This window comes from Aythya ferina, assembly GCF_964211825.1.
Source record: "Aythya ferina genome assembly, chromosome: 4".
NCBI lineage: Eukaryota > Metazoa > Chordata > Aves > Anseriformes > Anatidae > Aythya > Aythya ferina.
Genome location: NC_140300.1, coordinates 28,706,221 through 28,726,685, shown reverse-complemented (window position 1 = coordinate 28,726,685; position 20,465 = coordinate 28,706,221). Strand labels below are relative to the sequence as shown.

Genomic DNA, 20,465 nt, shown 5'->3' with positions numbered 1-20,465 from the left:
CTGGCACTTCTGACTATTCCTCGTGCTTTTTTTCCTCTGCTAATCTTATTCTTGCTTGTAAGGCAAAAGTAGATCAATCCACAAACTTTAAAACCAACTACTGAGTACTTCTAACGCAACTGAAAGGAAGATGACTTCTGTTGTCCCAGTTACTTCAGGTGATTTCTTACCCCACTTTTCCCCTCCACCCTCCACAAGTGCTTGGCTGAAGTTTCATAGCTTGGGCATCTCTATAAACGTGAGATCTCAAGCCCCCCTTGGTGCTTTAACTGGCAGCCTGAGCACTCCTGCAGTTGGTAAACAACTTGTGACATCAGGATCTCCAAGAAAAGGCAAAATAATCCACTCTCATATGCCCTGCTCCACTGTTAAACACATTACAACTTAGTATGTCAAAGGAGGAAATGAGACAAAGGTGCAACAAATAACCTACCACTCATTCAGACATGCCATAGTTCTTTAGTTCTTGGCACAGGGAATTGCAAGACAGTGATAAAAGTTTGCTTTTCTAAGTAAAGACCAGTAACTTCTGCCAAATTTAGGGCAGGTAGGGGAGCGGGTTGGGGGAGAGCAGGAGCGAAGGACTGCTTGCATATGTCAGCATCTCACATGCCACAACGTTACCTTTCAGCTCTTCACCCTCTGAATTCACAAGGCATCTCAAGTGGCTGCAGCATCAGTCTGCATCGTCTCAGCTTCTGCCTTCAACACCTCCCACACGGGGTATTTTAGCCCAGCAACCCATCTCCCAAAATATGTTTTAGCTGCAGTAAGCAGATTTACTTCAGCAGCATACCTACCTCTTCAATTAACACCTGCCACTTTAAGGAAAGCGTGGGCAACGAAAAGGCTTTAACAACAACATCTAGAAGCTTATGCTACAGGCTGCCCTTAAAGGGTAAGCCACCACAGGTGTGATATCTTTTGTATCAATCCCTACACACACACTAAGATGTTACCTGTATCGGGATTTCGAGATGAACAGTGCCACACACCTCTCTGATGGCAGCGCATTAGTAGGATGAGTAAGCAGTGATGAAAGCTGCCAAAATCCCAGCTCCTGAACCAGCCAAAAATGCAAGCCAGGTGGCTGCAGTCCAAGCCAACAGTCGAGAGAGACGGCTGGGGTCCGAGCACTACAAGGCCATGTGGAAGGACAGGGCAGCGGACACGGAGCTGCCAAAAGTAAGTTGGGAATCTTCGATCACCTTCAGCAGGCTCAGGGACACCATAACGAGGCTCCACCGGATTCCTTGAATTGTGAAGAACTCCAGCAGGCAAGTGACAACGTTAAATCACTGTAATTAGTAGCAACTGCTAAAGTACGTTTTAAAGCTTTTTCTAGCTTTTCAGAACCTGTTTAATTTTGTAATAGATTTCTGAGCATAAGTCCATGTTTGTACAAAAAAACAGTAGGACCATTATTCAGACTAAAGTCTTACCTGCCTACTGTTAGATAGCAGCCAGATAGCGGTCAAAAGCAGTACTTTGCATCACATACAAGCCTGGAACAGTAAAATGTAAATGCAGAAGTTGCCTGGATGCGTTCTGCAACTTCACATTTACCTCTACAAACACCACAGTAAATAGCTTCTTTTTTCTGTTGGTTGTAATTGTTTTAATACCAAAACAGCTTTAAGTGGTGTATATAAAGACTGGAAGGTTTCTACATGAGAACGCAGCCAGCTAGTCTGGCTTTGTCTTTTGACAAGAGCTTTTGGCAGGATGAGCAGCAGCCTGCAGCACCATAATTACTTGACAAACACGCTGTAATCCAGCAGTACCACTTTGGGGTAACAACAAACAGCTGTCCAGCGAGCAGTTAGAAATTCAGGCTCTTCCCTGCACCTTCTCTGTTTTGACATGACCTGCGTGACACATCCCCTGCAGGTATGAGTTTAAACACACTGCCCACAGCATGTTTCCAGGGCGTGGGAGAGAGCAGGCTGCAGTGACTGGCTAACGTTGGGTTCAAACTAAACAGAACAACACAGCACATTGCCCAGACACTAACCAGGGCACTGCCAGCACACCTTTCATTCAGGTCAAGGCATGAATATTTAGGCTTGGAGCCTGAAATTGTAACCTACTTTCATACAGCTGTGCATGAAAGGGAGCAAGCTGCCACAGCCTTGGGTTTCCAGCAAGGTGGCACTAAGTGCTGTCTGTCTGTTGGCAGAGAAACCCAAGGGAAGGGCTAATGCTCGGTTCTCAAGCTACACACTGAATGGTCAGATCTGTGAGGCTGCATCTTACTTGAACTTGAGTAAAAAGCCGACTGCTGCCACTAGAAACCGTATCTTCAACTCCACAAGACTGCCACTGAATAGATCTCAGAGGGTTATTTGAGCTATTGGCTCAGAACCCAAACAGGCACTGAATAGCAGAGAAAAACACGTTTCAGTAATCCACACATCTTAAGCTGTCAACATTCTTGAAGTGTTTATAACTGGCATTTATAACAGTATCCAAAATAAATTTATAAACTTTCCTAGCCTTAGATATATAACCATTACTTTAACCTTTGTGGCAAGAATTATGGGAACTGTCAAAAACAATACTGAAAATAACTCAAATGGAGACACTATGTTTTATTAATACTCCTCCAGATTACATTTCTATTCCTAAAAAGAAAAATATGAACACATCTAAATCTAAGAATTCCATTATTGTTCAATCCTGGGAATGGAATATCATTACGTTGGACCATTTCATTATTTTCCACATACCTTAACGTTTTAAAATTCAGAAAAAAGGAGAAAAAAAGTCAAATAATAGTAGCTTCAGACAGTTTGCATATCGAGCATGGTTGGTTGTTAATCGCCAGACACCGATTTCCTGATATAAATCCCTGATTAAGAAGTTTGCCCTCTACATTAAATTTATAAAATGCTCTGTTGGTGGCTCAGCCACTCCATGGTATAGGAGCTGCTCCCAGGCTTCTTGTTGCTTAGATTATCCAGCCTCAGGCACATTCTGGAACCCAAGTCCTCAGAAGAAGGAGTCAGCCGTTTTCTCTTTAATGCTTTGTCAAAGCAATATGGGACAAAACACTTACGGTCTGCTTCAGAGAAGACTTAAGAATAAGCTCTTGAAGAGAGATGGAAGTGTGTAACGGAGGAAGAAAAAAAAAGAAGCCTTGATATTTTTGATGTAGGTCCTCAAAACTCAGCTGAGCCAGGTCCAGCAAACAGAACCGCACAAATCCTACCAAGGGAGCAGGCACCACTGAATATACAACCAGATAGTAAGCAGATCTCCACCGCAGAAGCTGTCCATAAATGCGTCAATCCCACAGATCATTTACTATAAAAAGTTCAGTGTCTCATCTTCAGTGCTTGTTTAACTCTAATTCTGTACATTATATACAAAACCACACAAGGATAGCTGCTTGATGCTTTCAATCCTTGTTTTGCAGTGATGAAAAAATTTAAAAACCAGAGTCTGGACTTATAAATAGTGCAGAAAATGCAAAAGCTAAGAAGACAATGCCTCCTATGATTGTCACTGAAAAGGAAAAATAAACCAAAAAGAAATTAGATACTAGGAAGTTAAATATCTCCCATTGCACATTACAGATTATTTATTTGTAAGAAGTCTGATTCCCAAAACAATTTTACTTTTAAAATTTATACTGCAAACGGTAGACATTATTTCTAGCTTAGTGTCAGGATGTTCATATGCCACCCCCTTGTCTGATTTTATTTACAAGAATGTATTTTGGTCCCTAGAAGGAAGCTTTGACTTGTATTACTTCAGCTCATGTAAAAGAGAGGTTGATTCCTACTGTTGATTATTTGGCTATATGGAGGAAATTAAGATACAATATTCTCAAGCTGGAGCAAGTCATCAGTTAAGAGTGATATTATTGATTAGCATTTTTAGAACAGTTTAAGTAACTATATTGAAAGAGACTATGAAAACCATTCCCTGCTTACAGTGGCTACAAGCTGCTAGAAAATGGGGCGACATCACTGCTTTTGGCCCATTTTAGTACTCTAAACAAGCTAATGGGCTAGGTGGGTCTTTGATCTAACCTAGTAAGGCCATTCCTCCAGCCACAGATACACACTGAGCTTATTTATAGGACATTAAATCATTGTTAGATTAGCATCTATCATCTACTGCCATAACAAAGGAGACAGAATATGCATTTCACCTTTTGTAGATGTTTACACCACCACCCCCTCACCTTTTCTGAAACTACAGAAAGCACACAGACCCAAACCCTGGCAGGAAATTACAGAAGCTTCAAGAAACACCCTTCCCAAGCACGCTACTACTGACATTACAGCCATTACACCAACATTAATACATTTTTCAGTTGGAATGAGTTTTCACTTACCAGTCCTCACAGAAATTTTTTGTGCTATCATTCTCCCTCCAATAACTGCTAAACCAGTGCACAGACAGTGTCCCACCGTTCCTCCTACTGCCACGCCATAGGGATCCTGAGGAGAAAAGACAAAAGGGAAACATCAGGGCAACTGAAAGCCTACTAGTCCCATGACAAGCTCCTATGACGAGAGGGCTGTAACTTAGCTCTTTGGTTAGGCAGGATGAAGCATGAGGAGCATTCCCTGGTGGTCACTCTGCTTCAGCAGCTATCATTGTCTTAAGGAACAGTAACAGTATATTTCAGCTCATGAGACAGGCTTAAATCTAAACCTGACTAATGTGGGATGTTTCAACCAAGAAGCATCTTTAAGTGGTTAAATATAGACCCACAAGTGTTTAAGTACAGCAGAGTGATTTAAGTAACCTCTGGAGGTAAGGTGGCAGCTGTTGTGAAACACAATATGCATCAGCTGGAAGAACATCAACCTAATTATAAGGAATGGGGGAAAAAATAATTCATGGACTGCAAATGAATGTTTTCAGTAGCTAAAACATTCCAGCTCCTTTGTCCAGCTTCACAAGAGTGCGCTCTATACTCCAGCTCCCCCCAAAAATACAAATGAAGAAGGGAGTTTTTCATTACAAATGAAAAATTCAACTGAAGAAGGGAGTACGATAAAATTTTGGTCTTGAGGATAATAAACTGCTTTCAAAACGTATTGTCAACAAATGCTTTCACCTCTTTGCATAATGCGCACCTTCTCACTGCAGTAACAAATTACTACTTAAAGACGTCTGAGATCTGTTTACAAATTGCACAGTTAAGGGCAGCATATGTATTAAAAGCCTCACAGAACAGAAGACTCAGCATTAGAAAGAGAAAACAAATCTTTTAATGACAGATAAAGGAGGCTAGATAAGAGCGTGGTTTTCTGCTGCACTAAGGAAAGTGGAGTCGAGTCCTCTGCAAGCCTCTCCTGCAGGAAGGAAAGTGAGACTTCCAGCTCAGAGAGCAGAAAAAGCTACTGCCTCCACAGGAGGAACACACGAAGCCTCTAAGAGAAACAGGAAAACTGTCCAGGAAGTGATCTGATGTGAACAAAACAGACAACACTGACTGATCAAAAACCAGAAGCACGAGCTAGTGAGAGAAGCTACGGAGTAGTGGACAAAGAACAAAAAGCTACTGACTAAGAAGCCCAGGAGGGAAGTAGAGCTGAGCCAGCAGAATACACTTGCCTCCATTATTGGAAATAGAATCAAATATTCCTGGAACCCCTCATTTCTATGCTGTTGGCAGCGCTCTAGGCAAAGGGTAGATCTTGCTCTCCCTCTACCCGATTCCTGACTGCGGTCCCTGGCAGATAATAATTTATGACTTCTTCCATTAGTATAGTATCTTCAGTAGCACAAGTGCTCAGATACTGCCAAGAAAGTCAGTGTAATGTGATGGGATAGAATTTCTTTGGTTTCCCTTTCAAACACAGAGTGATGAACATTTCCTATATGCAGGAAATTATTAAGGTATTAATATTATATTTATATTTATTTTTATTAACATTTATATTTATTTATATTAATATTTATATTAATATGCAGGAAATATTAAGGTATTTAACCATGTTCTTAAGGACTCTTTTCAGGATTAGGTTCATTAAGACAGACTTAAATCTTTCTCCTGTTTTATACAGGAGACAGTTTAAACTACCATTTATTTTCCCATCCAAAGGAACCCTGTTTCACTCATTGTGACAGGATGGACACTACCCACTTAAAGAGCAGAGTATTTTGCTTTCATGTCATTGGAGAATGTATGGTCACAGCTAACTTCCCACACTACTCACAATCTCTGTATAATTTTTTAACTCGTAATACTTCTGTAACACTTCTGCTATACATCTTAGCACTTCACAAAGAATTCACCTGAATATATTACGAAAAGGGTATAAAAACAATCCCATGGATAACACAAGAAGAGATCCAGATCATGATCATTCGTTGGTTTTGAAAGCCATGATCAAGACACCTCGAATTCATTTTCATAGTATGTGTTTTCATACCACTTATAGAAACACTTAATACATTAAAAGCTCAACATCCACAGGCTTTAGTTGCAATGCTCAGCACCTTCACAAACCACATCAGAGTCCAACTGACACTTCTTAACAGGATGCTCAGAAAAATGCAAAAGAGAATTCAGCAACTACCTGTGGCAGGATGGGCTTAAGCAATTTACCCAACACTTTATAAAAACTTTGGCAGAGGCAGTAGTAATAATTCCTAACTTCCCCAGATGGCATGTAGCTGCCTGAACAATGAGATCATCCTCTGCTGTTCCCTGCCTCATTAACTCTAAGCACCTTCCCTACACTGCAATAAAGGCAAGAGGTTCCTACAGATTATAGCCTCCTTCATTACACAGCCTCAAGAGAAGGTCTGAGAGTCTGCTGAAGGAAACCTGAGTCCTAGGAAAAAAAAATTAAATCATCTCAACGAATGGAGAGCACAGGGAAACTATGTGAGTTTATTAAAAGGCTGACTATAAGCCTTAATCTTCCTTTAAATGTATTACAGTTACATACATTCTGATCATCACGCTGAGTACCATTTCATTTAAAGTATTACTGTAAAGTTGTTTGGAATTTTAGTGTTGTACACTAAATTTAATATATATTTTTTTAAAGTATCTTCTTAACAGTTTTAAATTTGCTATGAGGAAGGTCTCCTTTTAAAGCCACTGTGTTAAAGCTGTATGATCTCACAGATCGAAGAAAGAGGTTCTGTAACATCTATCTTTCTACACCGTAACAAATAACAATTGTTTTATATCATGCAGCTGAATACAACTACTTTCAGAAATGCCCGTGCAGTCCCAATCATGCGACAATAGCTCTAATAATATGCAGAGCCTCAATGCCTTTATTTTCAGGTCTCACTCAGCACAGCTGTGACATTAATGCATAATACAGCAGCAGGTGAATCTGACACCTGCAAGGATATTTTGTCTGCCCCACTAATCTACACACAACTCAAAGAGAGCAAAAGGACAGGGGGCGTTCTGCAACACTCACCTCTCTGGCTGCCAAGACAATGGTTGTTAATTGGGAACGATCACCCCATTCTGCTAGAAATGTTAAAGTAAAAGCTTGAACAAAGATTGGAGAAATAAAATGTAGCCATTTCTTCTGAGGTATAGTGGTGCCTGACCCTGTTTCCACATCTGCTGGACCATTTAACAGTTTAGTTCTCTGAAGCTGTAGAGGACAAGGGAAAAAAAAAAAATATATATGATTAGAAATATCAACTAAATAACCTAAATGAAATACTTAAACTGTAAAGCTAGTAATTTAATATCTGGAATGTTATTACCACTGACTGGTGCATTAGCAACATTTTATATTAGATGGCATTTTAAAATGCTTATTATACACACAAATACATCTGTAATCACCTCTAACTTCCACTTGTTGTTCATCTTAAAGCTTATATCTGCTTTGTGAGTACAAGAGGAACAATACCTGACTTCAAACTACGGATTCCTTCCTATTCCAAAGCAGGTATAGACAACCTGAGAGGTATAGACGCCACTTCAAAAGCGGTGGCTCTCTAATTAGGAGTTCATAAAATTGACCAAAAAAATTTAACAGAAATAAGATTACTATTGCACACTATTCCTTAGAAGTGGACTAGTTTATTTATAAAGTTATTGTAAGAGGACTTTTGCTGCAGCACCACAAACCTCAGTGTTATCTTACCTGACCACGAAAGCGATGAAAGAGCAACTGTTCATGCCCTCTCTGCTAGCACATGCCTTTTTTAAAAATGGGCTCTCTGGAGAAAACCCCTTTTCTCCACAGAAGTAGGATATGCCACAGAACCGGAATCATGTGCTGGAGCAGCCTCTTGAGGCCCACTTCTGTCCAGCTGCCCACACATTTGCTGTGCAGACTCTCACTAATCCCAGACATGGCTGAACACCACAAACACACTGCAGTTCTGCAAGTGGAAAGCTGTAGCTGTTTCATTAGCCATAATTCACAGACAGTTTTGACTTACTTCCTCATCTTTTTTCTTAATTTCTGCTTGAACTTCCTCCAGCTCTTCCTGACCCTCATCCGGACTCATTTTCAAGCCTTCCCGAAGCATTCGGATGCCAAAAATTGCAAACAGCGCAGTTGACACGTAGTACGTGTACACACGAGGAATAACTGTTGTGGCATAGCCAAACAAAACTGAAAGAAAACAAATGTGTATTTTCAAAGTCAAGCATAAATATTATTTTCCCCATACCTTAAGAACACTTGCTAGCAAAGTCTGGGATTCAAGTTTCCACTAATAAACAAATGCTTTGAAAAAAAAGTTTCCTATCATTTCCTATTTTTGCAAGACAACACTCCAGAAACTCCAGCTGTTACTGGTCATACCAGAGACTGAAGTCTATTAACACAGAGATGAGGTACACCAGGCAAAGTTGATGTGCTACTGTTCTAAAGAATAGCATACTGACAAAGCGTAAGTCCAAGCAAAATTGCCTTTTCACTCAAGGTCTATACAAATCCTGCTTTTCTCCAAGCAGATCAAGAGATTTCATCTATAACCATGTTACATTAGTCATGGCATACAATACCAGTTAAATCTATCTATATGTATGGCTACATGTGGCATGGCATCTCTTTCCAATCTTTTTTCATTTATTTCAGACCTGTCTTTATTTATTGGATCAAGTCAGAATAGTATTTTCTGCAAGATGGATTTACTAGACAAACCTGCTAACCATCCGGTTGCCTGAATTCACTCATTTCTTCTTTTGCCAACTGCAAATACCTGCACATTACTATTCCTCTCTCCCCCACACTCCCCATAAACATGCATGGTGACAAAATTCAATTGTCCTTTAATATAAAAGCACTGATCCCACTCAAAGACTAAAGGACATCTCCACAGAGCATCTCAGAACATCTACTTTATGGGTATCAAAGGTGATCATCCCAAGCCAAAACTAGCTCTCAAAAAGAAGAAATGTGCATCCAGGCATCACGGACATAAAAGGCCTGTGTAAATAAGAGGAAACAGCTGTTTGGACCATGCACTCACAATTAATTGTCTCTGCTGTTTTACTGCACATGCAGTGAGCTACATGGAAGCGTATTACATGCCTTCACAGTTCAAACTGGGCTCAGAAGTTACTACGCAGCCTGAAAGTTAATCCATCCACACTGCCACTACCCCAAGTACGACTATCAGACCAAAATAGAGTTAGGCTGTAGTATGAGTGATCACAGTACATACGCACATGAATAACAGCATTAGTTCTATTGCCAAGTAAAACAGAAGAATTTCACCTAAACTTGCTTTTAAAGACTAAAAATACTGTAGTAAAGCCATGAAAGAAACTACACAGAAAGATGGTTTTAGCCTTACTTACCATATACAAAGCACAAAAACGATGAAATGATCAGAATGGTAAGGCAGCTTGTTATGTCACAAGGGTAAAAATGTTTCTAAGCACAGCTTGGAGAAGAAAAAAACAACACAACAAACCCACACACTGATTATTTGGAGCTACTGAGTTTAAATGAGTAGGATTTCATGAAATCAAGGTAGGAAAAAAACAAACAAAACAAAAACCAGGAAGTTCTAAACACAGCTTGCTGTGTTTGTAAGAAACAAGGGCAGAGAGAGGGGAAAAAAGGCAGCTCCTGTCTGAATAGAAAAAAAACAGCAGTTGGGAACCCCTAAACTAGGGAAGAAATTAGAAAAGAAAGCTTTCATGAAAAAGCATCAAGAAGGGAAGATTTGAAGGAAGGCTTGATATACAAAAGGGAGGGCTGTAATGGACAGATGGCAGAGAGAGCTCACAAGCTACACATGGTGCACCATCACCTATGATACTAGCTGAAGTTAAATGAAGCAAGCAGTGCAGCAGTGGAACAACGCTCAGAGACTGGTGTGACTAATAGCAGAGACTCTTATAATGCTGCCATTACGCACAGTGTGAATGGAAACTGCTCTGAGACCACAGTGATAATTGCAGCAATGCATACAGCAACACAGAGCAGTGGCTATACATCTGAAGAACAGAGGCCTGAAGCCCGTTCATAGGCTTCAAGTACTTCTGGAATAGGCATATTTAGAAAGGAGCACATACACAAACTACATGCTGCGTCTGATATACCTGAAGGCTGCTCCATTTTATAATTACAGCTATGTAAGCACCCAGAGCTACTTGTTCCTCAAGTGCCATTTGACACCTCACTTCCCCTCCAGCTCTTTGCTCTGTCAGTACCATGCACTGCAAAGGATCAGGACAGAACGTAATCTTTCACTTGCACAGCTTCCAACCAGCTACACATATACAAGGCAGATGAGGGAAATTTGGCATTGTGTTAAGGATCTTTCACCTTAGGAGAAAAAAAAAGTCACCCCTACAGTCTTTTTAGATGTGCTAATTTAATAGGTGCTAAAAATAGAAAGGAATGTAATAGCACAAAACCCAAGGAAGTACTTCAGACTTCCAATTCCGCTCCTTTCCCTTATATGCATATATATACGTCTAGGGAGTATAAACACCTAATTAGAGCTATGAGCCTAAGTACTTGATTTGAGCTACAGCCCCCTGACAACCCTTCAGAATCTCCTCAAAACAGAAATATACCTCCTCAAACAGCATATACCTACTATCTTCGATTTAATTTCAGTTAAGAAGTATTGATTAATACATATTTACCCAGTATGTTTTAATAGACAAACCAAAACACTGCGAGGGCTAACCTGATAAACACGTCATCAGGCCTAAGGCAAGCATAGCACCAGCCAGGACAGTCAAACGGTTGTACCGCATCGCCATGATGGCCGCGATGAAGAAGGTCTTGTCCCCCAGCTCCGATACAATGATGACCGATATAGCAGCCACGAATGCGTGAATAAAGCCCAAGTTAGTCTTGTCAGGTGACTCTTCGCTGACGAGGTGAACTGGAGCAACGGCCGAGGACCCCTTCTGTAAGGGAGAGACAAAACAAAACAAAGACCAGTTAATTAGGCTTGGACATCTGACTCCTGGAAGTACTGAGCTCGGTATTGCTCCTGCCATATGGTACAGCCTAGGGTGGCGTTGCAAGTGTGCAGCTCTTGTGCAGCATTAACTATCATTAACACCTTACTGGTGGCCACCTACCTCGGACTAAGAGTCAGTCTCTCAGCCAGAAGATGCTGCTCTGATTACTGAGGCAGTACTTCAGCACGCAGGCTATTACCACTGCTACAGTGAAACAAGGGGAAAGCAGCTTTAGCTCAGCTCCAATATTGCTCTGCCTTTACAGTCTGTGCCTATTTATGTTATGATCCTCGACCAAACAAGCAATTTTGGGATAAAAATAGTAAGAATTAGACTCTTCAAACAGCTCTTGAGCAATGATGACAGCTTAGGAAAAACGTGAAGCCTTCTGAATGTCTGTCAGGATCCCTTTCTTCCCTTGCAGAGCCCAAGCATCCCAACCACGTTCACATTTCATGCAAGTCTGCGTAAACTTTTTTGGTTATATTTTGTTTGCTGAAAACCATCTCTCCGACTTCCAAGTGGCCAGACCTGACCGGCACATTCCAGATTCTCCTTAATAATTAGTGTTTACGTTTTAAGAAGACTGAGATACCCATCATCGAAAGCAGGACCCACGACAAGGAGGCTGCTGTGCACGTTTGACCAGAGAAAGTGGATCCGTGCACGCTCAAGGATGGATCGCCGCCTGACAGGATTCGCAGCGCTGTACGTTTTTGGGGTTGATTTTTAAACTTTTCACCCGTCATTTACCAAGCGGCGAGCGTGTAATTCTCCCTCAGCTGCCTGAGGTGCGGCGCCCCCCGCCCGTTGGGTTTCTCCTAACGGCCCCCAGACAATTTTCCGTCAGGATTTAAAACCCGCTCCCCCCTCCCCCCTCCCCCCCCTCAAAGCCTCACCTCGGCTCCCTGCGCCGCTCCCTGCGCCGCCGGCACCTTGTTGCGGCCGGGCTCCTCTTCGGGCGCCGCCAGCAGCCCGCCGGGCGTCGCCAGCAGCACGAGCAGCGCCAGGGCAGCGGCGGCGGCCGGCGGCGGAGCCGGAGCCGGGCCCGGGCGCAGGGGCCGGGGCCGTCCCGGCGCAGAGCGCGGCGCCGCGGAGCCCATGGCGGCCGAGGCCCGGCGCGGCGCTGCTGCGGGCCTCTTAAAGGCGCCGCGTCACCGGCAGCGCCGCGCGGCCCAACCGCCGCGCCCCCGGGGAGGGAGGGGCTGCGCCAGGCCCCGCCTCCCGCCCCTCAGCCGCGTTTCCTCACGGGGAGGGCGCCGGGAGCAGGCCCGCAAAAGGGGGAAAACGGAATAAAAATGCGCCCCGATGGCTGGCCAGGCACAAAATGCGGCTCAAATGGCTCCCTGCACCCTGCTTTCTCCTCACAGTTTTCACACAGATACATATTTTCGCTTACCACACGACAAGAAGTGTGTTACGTGTAACATAAATATAAAACACTAAGTACTCAATTAGCATTTCTTCAGTTTTCATTCTTTCAGTCTTCACTCAGCCTCTTCATAGCTTTCATGATATACATATATACCTTACTCCTCGATTTTAATAGAGGTCTTCAGTCAGCCACTTCATATCTTGCATGATATACATACACACCTTACATTTCCCCCACAAAAATCAACAACACTCATCAGATTATCATAAATTTTTTTCAGATTATCATAAAAATTATAATCTTTTAAACTAGAATTAGAAAAACGTGCACTTTCACTGCGGCTTTATTAAAATGCAAATTTTAATAAAATTTTAAATTTTAAATTGCTCAGTCCCTCATTGAAAACACTTCCAGTCTGTAAAAAATACTTTAGAAGACACATTTTAAAAAACAAACGGTATAAATGCTTTCCGATGCTTTGGGTAGGAGGTGAATTTCGTCTGGTAGAACTCGTGACACAAAACAGCAGCCAGCGCCTGGTTGAAAAGAATGTACGTCACTACAAGCCACCAGGTCACGTTGTCAAGTCCAAGTGTGATGGCCATAGACACATAAATGAGGAGTTCTGCAAAATAATGAGGGCAAGAAACTCTTTCAAACCAGTCTCCAAAAGGTATACTGTGGCTCAGACTTATGACCTTTCCTGCAAGCAAATGGAAAGAAGTAAGTTCAGAACAATATCCATTAAACAAATTTCTCTACTCACAATTATAGAACAACACGTTCATTAAAATGATCATCATGCAGCTCCATCTGATCTGGCAGCTTTGCACTTCTTAATGAAATAAGGTATCACCTCTGGCTGTTTGCATAAATTTGGTGTAAGGAAGCCTGTTTTTAACCCCCACAGAAAAAGAAGTGACATCTCAGAGGAGTGACCCAAGTCCTAAGCGTGACCATTTGTCTTTAGGATAGCGTAAGCCAGACCTTTGAATTAAGCTCTGAACATTCAGCTGCCCAATCTCTTCTCCAAACAGCTTCACTTAACCTGCTGAAAGTCTTACAAAGGCTCCCACACTACAGTTACTAAAAAATACTGCTTTTAAGGTGTTAGAAGCTACAGAAGCCTATTGAAACAACCAGGAAAAAAGTAGGGAAGTAAATGGCTCACATAAACGAAACACCTTACCTGATTTACTTTTTCTAAGATTAGCTAGAATCACAAGACATCTGTGCTGGTGAAGAGAGGCCCAAATGTACACCACAATTCCTATGACGTGATACCAGCAGATCTGCACGGAACTTTCTTTTCCTACATGACATACGCTTCATTAATAAAACACCAGTAAATACCTTCCCAAGCACTGCTCCAAAACACTGCACACGTATGTTATATGTTATTGTCTTACAAAACTTGGAAGATGCTTTTGAGTCCTGTGTGATTTAAGTACTCAGCTACTAGTTCCTTTCCTTTAAATGCTCTACACTAAAAATATCAAAGACCTAGTTTTTAATCCAGTAGCTTGAAGTATACTATTAACTCATATATAACTTGCAGTCGAAAACCTCACTATTCAACTTTGTTTATAATTCTTACCATCCTAACAAAAGATATTGTCATGTCTCAGGTCAACACATAAGTACACTTGTATGTCTCATTCACAGGGAGTGGTATATATAGATATATGCTCCTATCCACACACACTGTAAACCACTTAACCCATCAAAAACATTGCATTAAGGATGAGGTCCAATGTGCATGTTAATATACCAGCTCTGAGAATCTACAAGATGAGAAAAGTAGAAAAATGTGTCCAGATAAAAAAGGGTTTTACCTACTCAGATGACCTGAAGGTTGTTTTTACAAATAACCATATTAAACTGGAGCCGATGTGATTGGAAGTGGTTAAAAACGTGACTAAAGTTACATACTTAGTAACAACCATTTTCCATAAATCGGTCATGGAAGAAGTGCTGCAGCCAGTGGAAGTGTTGCAGCTCATGGTTTATCTGTGCAGAGGAGCAAGTAAGAGTTCAGTCGGGAGCCTCAGTGGAATGCGTTGGCAGAAATAGGTCATATAATTCAAATTACTGCTGTGTTAATGCAGCCATTACAGCACCAAGGGAATGACGAGTGTGACTGGTGTAAGGCAGAGCAGTGGGGAATTCTGAGTGGAAGTCAAAGGAGTTGGCCAAGATGGTCCCACCTTAGTAGGTCCACCCTACAGGAAAGCCTACAGCAAAAAAGGAAACTTTATTTTAACTGGAGTTGTGTAGTAATATTTGAGAACTGGCACCGATTATTTTCTTTCTGAAAGCAAATGGATCATAGAATCATAGAATCATAGAATATCCTGAGTTGGAAGGGACCCTTAAGGATCATCAAGTCCAACTCTTGACACCGCACAGGTCTACCCAAAAGTTCAGACCATGTGCCTAAGTTCACAGTCCAATCTCTTCTTAAATTCAGACAGGCTCGGTGCAGTGACCACTTCCCTGGGGAGCCTGTTCCAGTGTGCAACCACCCTCTCTGTGAAGAACCCCCTCCTGACGTCCAGCCTAAATTTCCCCTGCCTCAGCTTAACCCCGTTCCCGCGGGTCCTGTCACTATTGTTAATGGAGAAAAGGTCTCCTGCCTCTTGACAACCCCTTACGAGGAAGTTGTAGACTGTGATGAGGTCTCCCCTCAGCCTCCTCTTCTCCAGGCTGAACAGGCCCAGTGACCTCAGCCGTTCCTCGTACGTCTTCCCCTCAAGGCCTTTCACCATCTTCGTAGCCCTAATGATCTTAATGGCAAAACTGACCTGTAATGCTCCTGAAAGTATCATCTACCATGAGATGGAATAACAGTGCATTTCAGGGAACTACAGTGGTGGTTAACATAAAAATGAGTAAGCGAGTGAGCGTGAGTCTGTGTGAGTAATACCGGTTGATTATTATGCAACATACTGAAGTGTAGTTACTTTGGACTATGACAGTACGTTATTTTTACTTCTCACCAATTAACACACTTCTCATGCAAGCCCTCTGTGAAATAAAGTGAACTGTTTGCCATGATGGAAAGAAAACGGAGCAAAAAAATGAAACTGGTAATAAGTAAGCAGGTACTTACCATGCCTGACATTAATAGGCACTTGCCATAGCACAGTTGTGCCAAGAACAATGTAGTAACCAAGTCCAAAGCAATACTGCACAACATGAATGACACCATTGGAAAACACACTGGTACAGAGGCACTCTGCAAGTCTTCGAAAGCTATGCAGCCAAAGGAGCAGGAGAACCAAAAGTGCAGAGAAGTGTTCGCTATCTGCTTACAAATGAAAAATAGTGACTTAGGAATAGCTAGGACCAATTTTACCCCTTCAAAAGAGCTAATTTTCCCCTCCCCACAGCAAAATCTTATCCTCTTTTTAAACTAACCTAGCACTGGGAAAAATATTTGCACATCTGAGACACTGCTGACCACAGTGATTGCACAAGACTACATGTAGAAGGTAAAAATGGCCCTTCCTACTAAAATGAGTGCTGAAAGCTATTATATTAATAAATTAGAATGATTTCTACCTTAAATAAAAACAAACGGACTTGGTATGCTAGGAACATTACCTGGAGCCTAGTTTAAGAGCAGCTGATGAAATAGCACAAGAAGAATACTTATCCAGCAAAGGATGGTAGTGCAGTTTTGTAATATTTATATGTCTGCTTTACAGTAGCTGGAATACTTGCCTGTGTTCTGGCTCTGCAAATCTCTGCCAAAAGCACTGTGCAATTGCTGCATCCATGGTGGGAGTGCTGCTCCAAGGAATTTAGCTTGGAAAAGCTTGATCAGCAGAAAGCCATTCCAGAGTACAGAAACTATATAGAAGTGAGTAAACCACCTGTGGGAACAAAAAGCATCTTCATTACACTTAATGTTCTCGTTATTTTTTAGTTGGACATGTAGCTGCAGGACACACTTGTCTGATGGTCAGCACGTGCCTTTTCGTCTCACCCATCAATGAGCAGAGAACTCAGGACTCAGCTGTACCAAGCAGGCAAAACCCTAGCATCTCCCCCCTTAAATGCTGCCTGAAACAACAGGCAGCATACATCTAACTTAGCTGACCTCAGCAACTGTAGCTGTACTAAGAGAAGGTGTAAACCATGCACTGCAAAGACATTCCTCAATACTGACAAATAATCATGACTTACACAAATTTTCTTCATAATTTATACCACTGAAAGCATGTCTGAAATGACTTTCTGGACATTTCCATGCTGTTGCTCAACAGCAATACAGCAGCCAAGTCAGAAGCCAGCAAGTTTCCTTGCACACTCCAGAACAACTTGACCATTGCAGCTGGTGAGCTTTCAACAATCTCAACTATTCTGGGGATGTGTCTGACCTACAGAGCAATCCAGCACTACAGTGTCAACCCTCAAGGAGAGAGGAATGGTATGCGTTTGCCAAACCAACCTGAAATGAATCACAACATTTGACAAGATGGAATAGTAAAGTTTAAAAAGGTCTAGGCTAGTGAAAATACAATGCTTGTTTGGAAATACGATGCAGATGAGTGGAAATAGAAAATGTCTCAAGAGTTAGCTTCAGGATCTTCCGTCCTCCTTTAGCCAGCATGAACAACATGGTTACGGGTTCAATACTGCAGTAACAGAATCGCCTTGTAGATGCTGAGAGCCTGAGACCAATTCACTGAAAAAGCCACATTCTTCAGATAGCATCTTCCCTAAGAAGAGGTGGTTAGAAACTTCTGTTGAAGACAGATCAACTCAAATCAGACCCTACCTCAAGAATACCTTACTTTGCAATACACTGCACCTAAACCAAAGCTTTTATGAACCCTTCTTTTTGCTGTGGATACCACAGAGCCTAAATGCATCTGTGGGAATTTTCTGGAGCAGAAGCTTGATAACTAAGATACAACATTATAATCCTGCCATGAATAATATGCTGTGTCACAAAACCTTTTTAAACATTTGTTTTGAAAGCTGCATATGTAAACTCTGTTACTGATAATGAAGTTATATCAGGGATGATCAGGCCTTTGGGTTAAGCAGCACCCCAGTCCTGTCCTTCTGGACCTGCAAGCTCCTGTCATGCCTACGTTCAAGTCAAAGGCTAGTTCTGGTCAAGAATCTCAGGTGATCAAAGCAATGAGATCCCAGTAATGTATAAAAAGCTGGAGAGGTGTTTTTTTTTTCCCCGTTTCCCTCTCCTATCCTATTAAAAAACATCTATTAAGAAGTCTCCATGGCAATTTGTTTCAGCATCTGTTTCAGAAAAAAAGTGTGTTTGAGTAACACAACAGTTCTTTTGCCTTGTTAGACTGTGCATACAGCACTTGGATACTTAGATTAACATGCTATTATCAGGATCATGTAGTATATTTTATCAAGAAACCCTGAAAGTAGAAGACAACAACAGACTTGATGATCCTTGTGGGTCCCTTCCAACTTTGAATATTTTATGATTGAGAACTGATTTCAGAAAGCAACGCCAAAGTATGTTTGAATAGTCACAGTTACACTCAGGTGTCCACACTCCCAGGTCCCTGATCTCGTCTTGCTGGAAGGTTTGTGTAGGTACAGCATGGGACTGGGGTACGAGAGAGTATGCTTTTATTCCAGTTTGGGGCATATGATCGAGGCCTCTACGTTCCTTATCCATAAACAGAGAATAATAATTTCTCAAAAAACTGAGGCTAACTCTGTAAAAATAAGCATGTTCCTTAGAAGCCATTACTGAGGAAGACAGAGTAAGCACATAATGCACTTCCAGCATCATTCAGTTTGCATATGAGACTTCAGCAGGTCCGATCTGAAGCAGAGTTTTACACATCTTTCCACTCAAAGTCTTTTCCAGAAGAACTGTATAGTAGTACAACGTGCTTCTTGCTGTCAGCTGGCTCCTCAACAAGTTCTGCTCTGCAGCCACAGATTTTCAGATCCTCACCGAAGAGCAGCGTCCCACGGGACCACAGACTTGGCCATTCCGTAGTGCCAGTGGGCAGCCTCCCAGTACATATGAAAAGGACCCAAACACACTTATGCTTTTGGTAACATCCTGAGAATCAACACTCCATTTTGCGTAGGCTATTTTGCAGTTAATTGAAATACACGTTGCATAAGGCACGCAGCATTCACTCAATAGGAGAAAACGCAGCATTTCATTGCGTGCTGAAACACTTCTCTAAGCCTGTGCCCTACCTCTCCTGCGACCTGTAACACCCCCCTCCACCCGCAGACCCCACAGGGAGCACTGCAGGAGACCTTGAGGGGCTTTTAGAGACCACCACGCCGCCCGCAGCCACCACAGCCCCGCTCACCTCTTGGGCACCTGGCAGCGGCGCAGCCATGCGGGGCGCTGCCCGCCGCCGTTCTTGGTCTTCCCGTAGCGGATGAGGTCCTGGAAGAGGCCCGAGGCGATGCCACCACCACCACGGCCTCCAGGCCGCCTCGCCTGGGCCCGGTGCAGCAGCAGCGCCGCCAGGAAGGCAGCGGCCAGCAGCGCCCAGGCGGCGCCCAGCCCCGCCGGCATGGCCCCGGCCCCGGCCCCGCCGCCCGCCCCGCTCCGCCCCGCTCCGCCCCCCGGCCCGCGCTGGGTGATGGCGGCCAGCGCCAGGCCTGAGGGCCCGGGGCTGAGATGCCGGCTGGCCGTGAGGCAGCAGTGTGCCCTGCTGGCCGGCAGGGAAAAGGGTGTGCTGCTCAGCCGGGAAGGGAGACGACCGAGGGGAGGGAGACCTCGTGGATGTGGATAAATATCTGAGGGGAGGGTGTCGGGAGGCTGGAGGCGGTCTCCTTTCGGTGGTGCCCAGCGACAGGATGAGAGGCAAACTGAAGCACTGGAAATTCCAGCTGAATATAAGGAAACACTTTAGTGTGAGCATGACAGAGCACTGGCACAGGTTGCCCAGAGAGGCTGTGGAGTCTCCTTCTCTGGAGATATTCAAAACCCACCTGGATGCCATCCTGTGCAATGTGCTCTGGGCTTGTTGGACTACATTACCTTCAGAGTTCTTTCCAGCCTCAGCCAGTCTGTGATTCTCTGAAAAGCCTTTCCTTGCCTTTCTTTTGTCTTGAGAAACCAAGACTTCAGAACAGCCTGGCACCACAGGGAAACAGCTCCCTTTGGCCCCAAGTGAAAAACGTCCTCCCTGCACCCCTCCTCTGTGCATCCCTCTTTTTGTCACTCTGGTGTTATCTGGAGTAAAGTAACAAGTCAGGAAGAAATTGCTGAACAGTATTTCAAGGCCTTTTCATACAGAGCAGCCTAATTTTGTTAGTCTTTAGTGCTAACCTAATTTTTCAGTCTTTAATGGTACTCCAAACCATCCTAAAGTCAATAAATCAGGAGGATAAAGCAGTGGCAACCACCATGTAGATCACAGAGATTCGAGCCTGGAGCACACACGGGTTTTTGACTTCAGGTGGAAGTTCCCCAGTGGAAGTACATGCCTTGTCTGCATGCTTGTAGAGTGGTACCTCCAATGCTCTGAAAGGTGTTAATGACTTTTTCCTATACTGGACTGAATTATGTCATTATAAGCACTTTAATTGAATCCCAACCTACTGCAAAATTCATACAGTGTGTTTTTTTTGTGTGTGTAGATCAGGTTTGACTGAAAGAAAATTTTTAAATTTTACTGATGCACTTTCCTAAACATGAGGTGTAAGCCTAAATGATTTTGAGGATGCATT

The 20,465-nt window shown here is 42.9% G+C and overlaps 2 protein-coding genes across 3 annotated transcripts; both read right to left on the bottom strand.

The window, feature by feature from the left end:
* Nucleotides 1-2,576: 2,576 nt before the first annotated feature.
* TMEM165 (transmembrane protein 165) lies at nucleotides 2,577-12,526 on the bottom strand. The gene is made up of 6 exons (XM_084518445.1): nucleotides 12,292-12,526; nucleotides 11,110-11,335; nucleotides 8,395-8,570; nucleotides 7,410-7,592; nucleotides 4,346-4,451; nucleotides 2,577-3,507 (listed from the first exon to the last, which is right to left on the bottom strand). The coding sequence occupies exons 1-6, from the start codon at nucleotides 12,493-12,495 to the stop codon at nucleotides 3,431-3,433; spliced, it is 972 nt and encodes a 323-aa protein (XP_084374571.1). The 5' UTR covers nucleotides 12,496-12,526; the 3' UTR covers nucleotides 2,577-3,430.
* Nucleotides 12,527-13,092: 566 nt separating this feature from the next.
* SRD5A3 (steroid 5 alpha-reductase 3) lies at nucleotides 13,093-19,328 on the bottom strand. Of its 2 annotated transcripts, none has more exons than XM_084518447.1 (5): nucleotides 19,094-19,328; nucleotides 16,490-16,645; nucleotides 15,880-16,070; nucleotides 13,957-14,079; nucleotides 13,093-13,392 (listed from the first exon to the last, which is right to left on the bottom strand). In XM_084518447.1, exons 1-5 carry the CDS (start codon nucleotides 19,303-19,305, stop codon nucleotides 13,211-13,213), a joined length of 864 nt encoding a protein of 287 aa, XP_084374573.1. In that variant the 5' UTR covers nucleotides 19,306-19,328; the 3' UTR covers nucleotides 13,093-13,210. The 2 variants fall into 2 exon arrangements, with proteins under 2 accessions (XP_084374573.1, XP_084374572.1); XM_084518446.1 differs by having other exon boundaries at nucleotides 13,093-13,470; nucleotides 19,094-19,321.
* Between the last annotated feature and the right edge of the window lie 1,137 nt (nucleotides 19,329-20,465).

Coding starts and splice junctions, on each gene's coding strand:
- SRD5A3 (XM_084518446.1), bottom strand. CDS start 19,305: ATGCCGGCGGGGCTGGGCGCCGCCTGGGCGCTGCTGGCCGCTGCCTTC. Junction 14,080..15,879: donor GCCTATTAATGTCAGGCATG/GTAAGTACCTGC, acceptor TATGTCATGTAG/GAAAAGAAAGTTCCGTGCAG. Junction 13,471..13,956: donor TCTTAGAAAAAGTAAATCAG/GTAAGGTGTTTC, acceptor ATTTGCTTGCAG/GAAAGGTCATAAGTCTGAGC.
- TMEM165 (XM_084518445.1), bottom strand. CDS start 12,495: ATGGGCTCCGCGGCGCCGCGCTCTGCGCCGGGACGGCCCCGGCCCCTG. Junction 4,452..7,409: donor TTGTCTTGGCAGCCAGAGAG/GTGAGTGTTGCA, acceptor TTTTCTCCTCAG/GATCCCTATGGCGTGGCAGT. Junction 3,508..4,345: donor AAAAATTTCTGTGAGGACTG/GTAAGTGAAAAC, acceptor TTTCCTTTTCAG/TGACAATCATAGGAGGCATT.